Consider the following 14690-nt stretch of genomic DNA (forward strand, 5'->3'; position numbering starts at 1 on the left):
TCATGTCTTTGATTATATTCTCTCATGTATTATTTCACACATTGTTAATCAAATAATATAACTTTATTTTCCCTAAAAAAAATATACCTTTTATATTCTTGTTTTCAAGATTTATTTTTCCACAGGGCTGCCTTCAAAACCATCTTCTATAATCTCATTTTCCACAACTAATTCATGACAAACTCATACTATCTGCAAATCCAAGTTTTTTTTTCAAAGGATATGATAATCCAAGTTGAGGAACCTTGGTAATTGACATATGCAAAGAAATGGTAAAAAAGAATATGAACATGGTTTTTGTAGCTTCAACCTTCAAGATCAAGAGGATAAATAATCAAATAAAAGGAAAATCATAATACCATTAATACGGCAGAGTGAACTTAGACTTCATCATGTCCAAAAAAGAATGAAGGAAAAGGAATTAGATATAAAAATAGACGAAATGAGATCATGTTATTATTCAGCATGTGATTTAATGAGTGTGCGACTGCGCTTATTTCATACCGCATAAATAAACCGTCAACCTTTAATTATTACATAATATTTTGAAACTTGTGGCCCTCATTTAGTAGACGGTATATGGTGAAGAAATATTACATAATTTTAATATAGTTTCCTGTCAATAGTTTGTCAACATTGAGAACGATATTAATAAAATATATAGCTAAAGAAAATTGATCATAGGCTTCCAAAAGTTTTATGTGTGTGTGTGTGTGTATATATATATATATATATATATATATATATATATATATATATATATATATATATATATATATATATATATATATATATATATATATATTCAATTATTGAGGCATACGGTGCTCTGAAATGAAAGAGACAACTATGATTTTTTTTCTTAAGATAATCTATTCTTCTAATGACAAAATACAAGGGTCCTTACAAAGTTTAATTTTAATACATTACAAGTCTAAGTTCCATTTCATAACTTTTTTTTATTATTTCTTTTAATTCTTTTTGTTTTTTTTCCACCTCATCAATTACATCGATATATAGGCTATAGCCTCTTTATTTGTGGAAAGCACATTATGAGGAGATAATAGCTTTGGGTTTTTGAAAACAGAAAGAACCAAATCATTCCTTTTCTGGTCCAACATTAAATTGTCCGCAATTTGTGGCATTTGCTACGTTATTGTTCACTGCACCATCAGTTTCGCCCTTGTACTGCTTCATTGTAATCATTGAAAGGATTTGGTGCATTTAAAATATTCAACTGGTAGTGCCTTTATTTCAGATAATGGAAAGGTATAATCAATCATAGAGCTAGTAAATTGATATACAATATGCTACTCCTTTGCTCAAGTTTTAAAAAGGATTAGTGTTTTTAAGCATTAGTTGATCCCTACTTAAAGGGGTTTGCATTATTTGATAGTGAACCTTGCTATAAGTTTATTATATGTGAACGTAAGGAACATGACTTCCCCATTTGCAGATCATGAAAATATTGAAGTTGGAGAACCTTTGGACTCACAAGGTTTTGAAATTTATTCCATTTCCAAAGCATTGACATTTCACTTCCAAGCTTTAACGTACACCATTGGTTTATTCGAATTTTACAAATTTCAAACATAAAAGCTTTGACTCATAAAAGTCACTCATATTCCTTAACCATATTCATGATGAATCATGCCATCTATGATTTTGTTAAAGACTTAAAGTGTTCCTTTAAAGTTCAAACATTTTTACTCTTAAAAGCATAAAGTATAGAAAACAATCATTTCCCAAGTATGGAGATTTCTAGCCCGTTGTAATTTAGATTTTGATCTTAGCTTACTAGCTTCTCTAGCTTTTTGGATATGGTGGTATGTACTTACAGAATGAGAAGTTCTTTTGGCTGATGATTATTTGATAAAGTATTTAGTTGGATTGACTGCATTGGCAGGCATTTGTTTATGTGGGTGTCTCACATTGTACCTACCCTTAATTCCTTGATTTCTGGCTAAAAATACATATATTTTTTGCCTGTGATATGTGTTACCTTGTTCCATTGTTTTTTCCTCCTAATTTTGATGATTTGAAATTTCAAATTTCATGATCTCTAGTTATTAAATTGCGGAGTCTTATAAATTTAAGAATTTAATATTGATTGAATCCTTAGGGTCTTAGGGCAGAGAGAAAAGATTTTGAGTTCAAATTTTCTGTTAGTAAAAATTAATAAACTAATAATTAATATTTATCAATAAAAAAAATAATGATTGAACCCCTCCAATAAAATTAGAAAATAATAAAAATCAAATTTTCTGGTTTAAAGCACTCATCGTTCTATATATATTTTTACACAAAAAAATACCATTGTTAATTTTAAACTATATATTATGAAAATTTTCTGCTGCTCTTTTTCAAAATTTTACTTTTCTTTCTTTTCTTGTTTGCGGGTAGAATTGAGTGAGATTGGCCTAGAGAGGGCAAGATGGAACACCATAGATTATGAATCCCCTTCATTATGGCGACCTACTAGATCCGAGGGGGTTTATGTCATTCAGAATTTTTTTTCTTCTTACAAATAATGCTAAACTTAAAATTTTTACTTCGGGGAATTGCTATTGATCCCAACCAAATTGATATTAGCCCCTACCACAACACAACAAAGATCAAAATATTCTTTCCAATTAATGGCACTACCCTTCCCCCACCCTTTCTTCCTTCCGTCCTTTCTTTCCTTTTTCTCTCTCTTCCTTCCTTGCTTCATGCAGCTCTTTCTTGTGCATGGTATTTTTTTTTTCATATTTTTCAATATAACGAAATCATGATTTTATTGTACAAATTGCACAATGATTCCATTTTTTTTTTATTTTGTGGCAACCCCAAGATTTGGTTGTATTGCAAAATTTGTTTCAAAATGGAATTGTGATTCCATTATGCACTTTTTTATTAACTCTCGCTTACACAATGAAATCGTGCATTTTTTTTGGAAACCCAATTACATAACAAAATTACGATTCCTCTGCACTAGTGGGGGTGTAAAAAAATATATAATGAAATCGTGATTTCATTGTGTAATGTACAACGGAATCATACTTATGTTGCATAATATTTTTTGCACCTCACTAGTACAACGAAAGTGCATTTCTGTTGTGCGTTGTGCTTTGTGGGAAAGGATATGTTTGGAAATTTCTAATATTGGTAGGGGCCAATAGCAAAGGTATTGGGACCAATAACAACCCCCTACTTTGTGTGTACTATTGGGCCACCCAGTTTGGAGACTTTGTTCATCTTGTTGGGCCTCTTCTGGCCTTTAGTCCAGTGAAGTGTTAATATTTAATTTTTTATATAAGGACAAAAATAAAATTATAATTTTGATAAATAATTTTCACAATACTAGCTACTATAAGTTGTAGCCTTGTAGGTCACTAATTTTATATATATATATATATCCAACTCTTCATATTTACTTTTGTGAAGTACACAATTATCTGGATTGTGTAAATTATACGCACCCAACAAATTGAAATGGGAAAGAAAAATGGATCCTTATCTATTAAAAAAATTACCAAATTGAAGAGTGATGTTTGTCAGTGTGTGGAAGTAACTAGAAGTCCCACTCCTACGGTATGGCATAACAGTTCAAAGGAATAATTACAGTTCAATGGAACAATTAAAAGGGGTAAATGAGAATCAATAGAAGTGCTGCAAACACAAGTTATTCCATATATATTCCATCATTCTCATGCACTGAAGCCAAACGATAACTCACAAGTATTTGTCTTTGGTTTATCCGAATTCCACGATGTTGTTTTCTGAAGGTTGAATGGATAAGTAACATGCTTTTTTAACCCTTTTTAACACGACATAGACATTATCATCACACTACAACATCTAAATATGTCCAAGCCATTGCATGCCACCTTATTATTCAAACAAAAAAGACTTATTATTTTAACCTGAAAATGCACTTTTTAGATCACTATCATAATTTATTATTCCAAAATCTATCTATAATTTTTATAAATAAAATAATCTCATTTGATGTCATTTTTTTCCATATATTTTTACCTTTTAACTATTATAAATCACTACATGTACAACATTTTATTTTTAAAACTAAATAGTTAAACCCAACTACATACATATATAGGCAATTTTTAAGTCCCGGCATAGAGTGTCTTTTTTGCATCATGGACGCTGTGAGCTCTGCTAGGGTTTCAACTGATGCAACTTCTTCCCATGCAAAACCCTCAACGAAAGAATATGATCTATCACGTCGCAGCAACAGAAAGGTCAAAAGGAAGTCTAATGGAGGCGAAGAAGATTGTGATATGGATATAGAGAAGGAGAATGTAGGGGACCCGATTACTACAAACAAAAGTTGTTGTCCAATGGGACTCTTCAATGACAAGATAACATCACTTCAGGTCAAAGGAAGATTCACAAGAATTTGCGTAGATCTCGATTTAGACAAACCGCTACAGCCCAAAGTCATTGCACGAGGATACCTGATCAACCTTCAGTATGAAGGAAGGGCTTCGTGCGATCTGTTTCAAATGTGGGAAATATGGTCACAAGGAGTCGCAGTGTGGTGCAGATCCATCGCCAAGCGTAGAGAAGCAGAATTCAGGGGTCACCGGAGACACAGAAACAGCGCGGCAACAACCCGCGGTGGATTCCAATATTGGGGGGATCTCCGTTGTAGCACAATAAGCCCCACAGAATCAGCAAACGACGGAATCTAAGGGATCCAATATTATTGGACATAATGAATATGCAGATCATGTGCTGCTATACGGGCCTTGGTTACTGGTGAAGAGGAATGTTCGAAACCTATTAATTCGGGAGGACATCACGTCGAGAATCCAAAGCCAATGTATCCTCCTCAAAATATCATATCCATATGAAGATTAATCCCAGGACGAACAAGGAATGGTCCCTTACTGTAATCTATGCTAGCCCACAACCAAGTCATCACCAAGAACTTTAGGAAGAGTTGATTAATATAGCAGACTCTATGTCTCACCCTTGGGCTGTGGCGGGTGATTTCAATACTGTGTTTTTTCACAATGAGAGAATTGGAGGGGGCCCTGTAAACGCATAAGCCAACAATCAATTACTGAACTGCCTTGATCGTTGTCACCTTGAAGATATGTGCTTCACCTAGTCTGGTGGGGTTTTGAGGGAGCAGATTGATCGCGTAGTGGCCAATGTGGCATGGTAGGAAGCCTTCCCCAACTCTGTTGTGATTCACTTGGGATTATTTTCTTCCGACCACTGCAGCCTTTGGCTAAAATCTGATGCTAGTAGTCCTAGCCAACACAAACCTTGTAAATTTTTGGGCCCTTGGCTAGACATCCAGAGTTTCACTAACAGGTCCATCAATCTTGGCCGATAAAGGACGATTAGACACCAAATTTGGAACGCCTCACTCATTCTCTTCAGATTTGGAATAAGATGGTCTTTGGAAACATTTTCCAGAAGAAGAAACAGACTCTGGCAAGATTGGAGGGTATCAACTCTTCTCTGATGCAGCACGTGGATTCAAGCCTGCACCATCTGCGTCAAAAACTATGGGAGGAGTATGTCAACATTCTCTAACAGGAAGAACTTTATTGGTACTAACTAGCCCGCAACAAATGGATCAATTTCGGAAATCGCAACAGCAGATACTTTCACCAATCATTCCCACTGAGACAGCGCCAAAAATGGATTGATGCCATGCTTAATTCGGACAATGAATGGATCACAGAAGAGACAACAATCAAACAATTGGTAAGCCATCACTTCCATCAACTCTTCCATTCAGAATTAATTATGCCCATGGAATTACATACTACTCATTGCTTTCCTATGATTATGCCGGAGGATATGCTTCACTTGGAGAGTCCTTTCTCGCTTGAGGAAACAAAGAAAGCTCTCTTTGCAATGGGGAATTTCTAGTCACCTGGTCCTGATTGCTACCACCCACTGTTCTTCAAGACCCACTGGGAGACAGTGTGAACATCCATCTATCAGGTGATGAATCAAGTGCACAAGAATCCGGCCTCAGTCAACAACATTAATCAAACAACACTGACCCTGATCCCCAAATGTGAAGACCTGTCCTCGGTCTCTCAGCTGCGGCCCATCGCACTATGCAACATTGTCTATAAGTACTGACAAAGATCATAGCCAACATAATCAAAAATATATCGTCGTATGTGGTGGGGCCTTTATGGAAAACATTAGTCAAGGCAGAACTTCTGTGGATAACTACATCATCTTGCAAGAGTTGGTGCACTCATTTACAAACCTGAAAGGGGCAAAAGGTTATATGATCCTCAAACTGGACTTTGGACTTTCAAAAGGCATATGATCGAATGGAATGGTCTTTCCTTAAGGATACCCTATGAGTTTACATTTGCCGAAATGGATGATTGACTTAATCCATGCATGTTTTAGTGCATCTTCTACTGGCATTAACTAGAATGGAGCCCAGATGGAGAACTTTTGCCCTCAAGGGGACTGAGGCAAGGATATGGAGAACTTTTACGTTTTGGACGGATTGCTGGATCCCGGGCTTCAAGCCTCTGAGCTCGATGACGCAAATTCAAATTCCTCAGCATGAACTCGGGTTGCTGGTCTCAGCCTATGCAACACCGGAGGGGTGGAACTGGAATCTACTGGGACAGCTTCGGCCCCCTCATGTCTGCTATGTTATTGCTGCGGTCAACCCACCAAACCCAGAGAAGCAAATGGTTGTGCTGACTTTTTAGCAAATTTAGGACATGAATCTAATTCTCCTATGTATGTGCTACCTTCTGTACCCCCCCTCCTAGCCTCGCTTGTTGCGGCTGATGCGAGAGGAGCTTCGTTTCCCCGTTTGATGGGAGTTAAGTAATAATAATAACATTCACTTTGATAACAACAAAAAAAAAAGTGTCTTTTTTGCGTTAATACTTATAAAAGAAACACGGGTTTTCTAAAAGGTTAAATATACCAAAATAAAGAAACAATATATGGTTTCCAAATCAAATTCAATTCATTTTTTAAAAATATTGAACTGGAATATGCTGAAGATAAACTACCATAATAATTCTAAAAAGAACTTAGTTGTCCTGTTGGAGCCCGTCTTTTTCCTTATAGTTTTTCTCCGTGTTGGATGCGCTTGAATGTTGTGTTGCACATGTATGCCGTAGCCTAGTAGGAAGGGTACCAGCTTGACATACCAACAACGTTCAGATCAAGTGGCAGGATTGAAATTATATACCTCAGCAAAAACCCACATTCTTTTTTTTTTTAACCAGTAAATTGTATTATGATAAATAAATATAAATGGTACCAGAGACACCTAAGTTCTGAATTACAAAACAAGCACCCACACAGATTTGATGGTTAGATAGTATTGACCCTAATGTAGAGTGTAAATACTTAATAACCAAAAATCTGTCTCTCACAGCTTAATGCTTTTAACTGCTTATTTTCTTTTAGTTTTTTTTTTCTTCTTGAAATACAAATAATTTCAAGATAGAAGTTGCTCTCGTATATATGTAGTAGTATTTTTTTTTCTATTCTCTAATAGGTATTTTTTTCTAATAGATAATATTAAATCATCTTAGTAGAAAAACTTTCCCAGAAGAACGTATAGAATATCTAGAAGAATTTAACAATCTAATTTACCTCTTAAGAGTCCAAGGAATATTTGTAATGCTAAATGGAGAGAACCCCGTCCAAATTGGAAGCATTCTTTCAGCCTTCAACCGAAACCACGACTTACTTTCCTTTCCTACCTGTTTCTTCGGCCGGTGGGTATTTTTTATTTTTTTTTCCTTGGTTGGTGGGAGGGGGTGGAGGTCTAGTTGGCCTTTGCTAATAATCTAATAATCAATATTTTGTTCATTCTACTTTCATAAAAGAAAAAGAAATATTTCCATTGTATTTAAAACACAAAAATCAAATAATAAATATTTTCTTTAATTTTAAAGCGTATAAAAAAGATAAGATAAAAGTAAATAATTATTTAACAGGAACCCTAAAAAAATAACACACCGTGGAAGCATTTCTCCAAAGATAATTTGTTAAATATTTTACAACGATCAAGACCATTACAGAATTTAATCCACTTTTCCTTAAAGAAAAAAAAGAATTTCTAAATTACATCTTTTGTTTTTTGCTTTTTCCCTCTTTATTGAGGTGTAACACTACCAAACTAAACTGAATAACATTATCCATAAAATGCCCAAACCGAAAATTTCACTTTGGCCATCGTTTTTGTGCCGTTTTTTTTTTTTCCCTTATCATATCCATTTGTTATTATCGTTATTATCCCACAAGTATCCAAGAAAAGTCTTGGCGGCATCCAAGCTTGGAAAATACGTCGGTTCAAGGAAAATCTGAGTCAACGAGTCAGCCGAGTCGCAACTCAACCCAACTCGGTTACCGTTAGCCTCGGAGCTTCCCATCACCACCGCCAACACCTGCTTATACGCGTAGAAGAATCTCTTCATCGCCGCCTCAATCGCCTGCATCGCCTGCAACAAGTGAACCTTCTCGAACGCGCTCTTCGAAACGTAGAGCTTCATCGCCGCCTCTTGAATCCTCGGTCCTCCCTTCGGATCCACCTCCACCTCCAATATCTCCGGCACCTTGTGCCTCAGATCTCTGCACATCTTCGTCAGTTCAACCAACTCCTTCGACCTGAAGCAGAACGAAGCCGTTTCGCCGCCGGAGGATTTCACCGAGAGCTGATTCTTCAGTCTCAAGAAATCGTCCGGATCCATCATCAGGTGGAGGTCCTCCACCTCCGCGAGAAGCTTCCAGATCCTTTCCACGGCGTAGCAGTCCTCAGCCGCCTTCTCGAAGGTTCTGGAGAGCACCGCGTCTGCGATCCTCTCTAGAACCTTCCGCGACGCGTGGATCCACGACTCGGCGATCTGGTGCGTCGCGTGCAACGCGTGGTTCTCGTGATTCTCTACGCGCTCATCGTACGGCGTCGTCTTCAGCGCGTGGATCTCGTTCGGCTTACACACGAGGTCGTAGAGCAGGCTCGGTTTGCCCGCTAGGTTCGGCTCACCCAAACCCAGCGTGTAGGAACACCTCCTCATTTGGCATTCAACTGAGAGAAGGATCCTCTGCGCTACGTCCTTGGATTTGTACCACGTGGCAAGCCGCGGAAGCAGGCTTGCCTCGCTGTAGCTTCTGCTCTCGCTGCTATTGTTCCTGCTGAGATCAGCGGTTGGTGCAGTGCCACGTGTGTCGGAATTTTGTTCCTCATCTTCACAAAGTATGGCAATGATTTCAATTTGATGTGTGATAAGAGACTCTATCCTGCGAGTCCATTCTCTGTGGTTGGAGTAAGGTCTTGGATCGGAGAGAACAATGGAGAGAAAGCGGAAGGTGATTTCGAGAGCTTGCAAGATAGGTTTTAAGATTGGTTCGTTGTTCCAATTAGGAAAATCTGAGGAGTTCCAAAGCTTTCTGAGTTGAGGAAGACGGAGATAGTAGTCGTAAGTGGCGCAAACAGAAGGTGCGGCGTGAGAGATATCTGTGGTGCGGAAGGGTAGTTGCAAAGAGGGTAAGGACTTGTTGTCGGAGAGAGAGAGTTTTAGAGTTTTGGAAGGCATGTCGGAACTTGGCATCTTTGATTTCCAATGTAAATCAACCATTTTCGGAGAATAAATAAGTAAGATGATTAATTTTGTTTTTCAATGAGAGGATGGAGAAATTGGTGTCGTGGAAGGGTATTTATATGAGATGAGAGAAGAGTTGTGGCTTTGTCAAGTTTGAAAGAAGGAGGAAATTAAGGAGTAGAAGACGTGTCGACTGGGAATGTTGGGTTGGGGGGCATGAAGAACGAGGGATTGGAAAGTCGCGGTGGTTTGAAATATGAATTTAAAATTATACGGAAAGTAGTACTAGTAAATAGTAATAATTAAAGAAGACGGCTTCTAGCATGAGAAAGTGAAGTAGTTTGTTTACCATAGGAAAGTTTCTTTGACTTAGATATCATCTGTTACCCACAGCCACACTAGTATACCGTGATCTCTTCCGTAACTAATGGTTTGTAGAAAATATTAGTTAGAAATTCCAGCTGTACTTAGGGACGCAAGCAAATTTGGGGAACATATTTTTCAACAAATCCACACATTTATTTGTTAATCTCAAAACAAGAATATTAAGATTCTAAGATTCCTTTGGGTATCATTATTAAGTCAGTCCAATCCAAGCTCATGTTCCAGCAAACTGAACATCATAACCAAAACTTTCTTCAGTAGAAAAGATAATTACTCATAAGAATAACAAACAAGTTTCCTTGTAATTTTATTGGAAAACAAACTAATCTTTGTCGTTGTTTCTCTATATCTGGTATTTTTTTTATTTTTTTTCTAATTCGCACCGGCGACTCCCTTGGCATTGTCCTCTCGCCGGCCACGGGAACGCCCACGACCTCCCCTGTCGGAATTATTTAAAAATCAACGCTCCATCGCGGAAGTCGAACACATTGCGACTGTGGTTTCTCCCAATCGTCATCGTCGTCGCCAATCTCGTCCTGTTATCCTCTTTCTTTCTTGTTTCCTCTCTCTTTCCCCTTTCTCCACCAACAACCAAAACAATCAAACAATCCCAAACACAAACCCACACCCCCCAAAAAAAACAACACACGAAAAAAAGAAATCAAATCGAACAAAAGTTGAGAGAGTCTCGATATTTTTTAATAATTTTAATCTAATCTTATTTTCTTACAAAATGGATCTAGTCACAAAATGACACTAAGAAAGTTGGAGAAGACGTAAAGTACACCTGGACTTTTAAATTAATTGTTATTATTTTGTAAACTAAAAAAACTCTGGTATGATACATAAGCTACTTTACTTTCCTATGTTAGAGGCCGTCATTAAAGAAAGGATAAGAAATATTATTTTATAATTCTCTTAGGATGGCATGTACATGAATTAAGGAGAGGGGATAATATTAATTTTATGTGTTGATAGAGGAGGAATGCAAAAAAATAACAATAATATATCTAGACGTAGATGCAATGCAAAGGACTAAGAAGAAGGTGTCCCGTGTCCGTATACTTTGAACTGTCAAGGAGAATATTGGAATTGGAATAATCAAAAGATTAATTAAAATGACTAAGTAGTGGGATCGTTCAAGTTAGACCTTACATATCATGCACGCGTTTGGAAGCCAACTGTGCTGTTTCGCCAATATCAATCGCTTTTTTACAATATGTTTAATCTAGTTAGTTGATTAAATAGGACCTATAAATTATTATTAATTTTATAATATCTGTTTTTAGTTTTTTTTTTTAAAAAAAATTGATGTGCAGTTATATTAAGCGCAACCCATTTCACTTGATGAAATCCATGAATAACATACTTAATTAATCAATATTTATTATTATTTTTAATTAAAACAATATCCTTTTTATACTTTAGAAACTAATTCAACTAATATTCGTAATTGTAAAAAACAATTGGTGAATTACTCTTGAATCCTTTTTTTTTTCTCAAGCATCACGATTTTCCTGAATAGCCAAATGAACACACTTTTCTTTTACTTGATCTGATCATTGGAGTTAAACAGTACAAATTAATTCAACACACTTTGAATCTAGATATATATATATATAAAGAGTGCAGTTCATAAAGTACAGTAATAAACAAGGCTTCATTATTGCTAGTTGATGAGTTCCGGTCCTATGATCAAAATCCTTTTTAATCTAATTTAGAAAAATAATTAAGCAATTTTACTCTGTATCTCCCAAATAGAGTGGTGGTCTAATTCAGGAACTCATCTTACTTTACCTCAGTTTTAAGAGATCTGCATGACGATTTCTTTTGCCAGATGCATAGTAATTACTTTATTTATACATATCTTGAAGTACATTGTAGATATATACATTTCCTTAAACAGTAAGGAAATCTAGAGAGTAGACTCTAGACTAGATACGTAGAATAGAATGGAATAGAAATGGTTATTTAAGTGCTTTTTATTTTTCTCATTCCGCAGTCACCAATACCAGCGGCAACCAACTTTTTACTTAAAACTTACCGGGATTCATGCCTTTTTTTTTTTTTAATATTAATATCAATAATAAGATTTTATAACATTATGAATCGTTTTTTGTTGCAATTCGCCAACTTTGTCCAGCGTCACATATTGCAAGTGAGCGGGCCCCACGAAAAACAGCTGGATATCATGTATTTATATGTATATGATCACCAAAAAGGTTAATTTTTAACACGGTCTTGCGGCTAAAGATTTCATAACTAATCTCATAATCTACTCTAGTATAAATATAAACATATTACACGATTCTAAATTTTCTTACATTACCCTTTTAATGATTTTATTAATTATGTAAAAAGTATTAAGCATTTTTACACATTTATAATATTAAAGTATTTTACTTTTCATTTAACATTTTTACTATATAATATTCATTTCACTTTAAAATATATGTTATTTTAACTAAGTGATGGGACACAATTGATTAATATATCAAAATTATAGTTAAATTATTTAAGTATTATTCGAATTTAATTATTGATAAAAAATATTTTTTTGTTAAATTTTATTTATGTTTTAGTTGAACTTTAAATTAGTTAGATTTTATTTTTCTGATGAACTGAATGATTAAAATGGAACAAAGATGTACCAAAATACATTTTTTAGTTTTTTTAACTTTTCCAACTGATACAATATTAACTTTTGTGACTTTTAATCTAAGTTGTAAAGAAGAAAAATCTTAGAAATTGAGAGAAATATTTATGGTTTTGTTATTACTGTATTTAAATGGAGATAAAGGTTAATTAAGTGGTTAAGATGAAAAAGGAAGAAAGTTGTAAGTTTGATCTTCTTTATTAATCAAAATTAACCAAACTAACAATTAATAGTATTTGTTAATAAAAAAATTGACTGTATTTAAATGCTGAGAAAAAAAAAAAAGGAAGGACAAGTCGCGGTTATACATAATTGAATTGTCGGATGTATTGATACCTTAACTAACCTGATCCTGAAGTGAGTATTGTGTACTGATAAAAAAAAAAAGTGAGTATTGAGTAATGTCTTGTCTCAAACATAAGCAAACATGGATTTTTATTAGTCAAATTAAATTAATTTTAAAGTCATATAAAGAATAAATGTACACCCCGGTTAGAAGAATGCAACTCCAAAATATTTTATAGTGGATTAAGAGTTCCTTTGTTTTAAATCTTTTCTTGAAAAATCGCTTTTGTAAAATTTTATGGGTTGGTTTAAATTTTATATATATAATAGAAAAATATTTATGATTATTTTCAAATTTTGCTTTGAATCTCTATAATAAAAGTATAGTTTCATTAACATTAATTTTATTTTAATGACGGACTCGTGGGATTTATTATTTAATTGAATATAGAAGTATTTTTTAAAAATAAAATAAACACACTTAAAAAAAATACTACTATACTGAAGTGGATTACATGACCCTTTTTCATAAAATATATTGATAGGTTAAAATGGGTTGAAACAATGTGAGAAAAATAAGAGAAAGAAAGACTTATATAAGAATATTACATTATCTATTATTATAAATTATTTTAGATATAAAATTAATCATTTTTCATTACATAGTACTATATGATTAAAGATTTTTTATATATTATAATGGGATAAAATTTACACAAAAGCTTATTAATTTCGTGTTGATACTTTAGCTCTCAAATTTGAATTGCTTTGGTCTTTCAACTTTTAACTTTAAGTCTATTTTGTCTTTTAGCTCATTGATAGTTTAAAACCCACGCAAGGAGTATTTTATAATCACTGCAAAATGCAAAATACGAACAACGGCTTACTTTTAAGTTGACACAAGGATTAAATTGAACAAAATTTAAAAGATAAAAGAATAAATTAATTTTTTTAAAATATAAAAAATGAAATTTAAGTATAAAACATAAGCTAAAACTCTAAAAGTATAATGTAGCTTATAAATAAAACAGAATACAGTCTTTTCTATCATTATCTCTATACTTATAACGGATTAGCATCATCAATGTTTATATATTCAAATTCATTTGATCATTCGGTACTGTCTGCCACTTTCTTTTTATGGGTATAAACATATATATTTCAGTTTTGAGGCTGAAGTTTCCTTAATTATGTTTTTTCTTAGTTTTTAAAGTTTTAACCCGCTTTTCCTATTTCCATCGACATCCATTGCGGCGCTACATTGAGCAACTTGCTTAGCTCTATAAAATTGACACAAAATGTAAATGAAAGTGAACGATTAAACGGCTACAAACAATTGATCAAACCCATTTATCATCCCAACCCAAAAAGAAAGAAAAAGAAAACAGCTTATAGAAGATTGAACTGCAGACATTTTCTTCCAACCATATCTAACTATGCATGTCCCACAAATTTGTTAATTACTTATTACTCTGACTATGATGACTATCTTTCCTTTTTGTCTTCTGAAAATGACGCTTCCATTATTCCAATTTGATCTTTCTCTTTTGCAGCCCTGCAGGGGTCGATCCCCTTCCATTTTTAGTTCTGTAATTTTACGAAAGGGGTGTTGATTTATTTCAGGAGTAATTTATTGGAGTTAAATGACTAAAGTCTCTTATTCAAATAAGATTTGAATTAATTAAAATAAAATACTAATTAGTACATATAATTAACGAAAATAAGTAGTAATAAATGGTTTTTGACAATAATTTCACCAGAATTGTCAAAGACGTGGTGGTGCACTCACGCTGTCGGCGAAAGGT

General features: G+C 34.3%; 1 protein-coding gene across 1 annotated transcript; it reads right to left on the bottom strand.

The window, feature by feature from the left end:
- Positions 1-7994: 7994 nt before the first annotated feature.
- Positions 7995-9685, bottom strand: LOC114382362 (nematode resistance protein-like HSPRO2). The gene has a single exon (XM_028341733.1). It carries the CDS (start codon positions 9594-9596, stop codon positions 8229-8231), a length of 1368 nt encoding a protein of 455 aa, XP_028197534.1. The 5' UTR covers positions 9597-9685; the 3' UTR covers positions 7995-8228.
- Between the last annotated feature and the right edge of the window lie 5005 nt (positions 9686-14690).

The sequence above is a fragment of the Glycine soja genome, chromosome 13 (assembly GCF_004193775.1).
Source record: "Glycine soja cultivar W05 chromosome 13, ASM419377v2, whole genome shotgun sequence".
NCBI classification, from domain to species: domain Eukaryota; kingdom Viridiplantae; phylum Streptophyta; class Magnoliopsida; order Fabales; family Fabaceae; genus Glycine; species Glycine soja.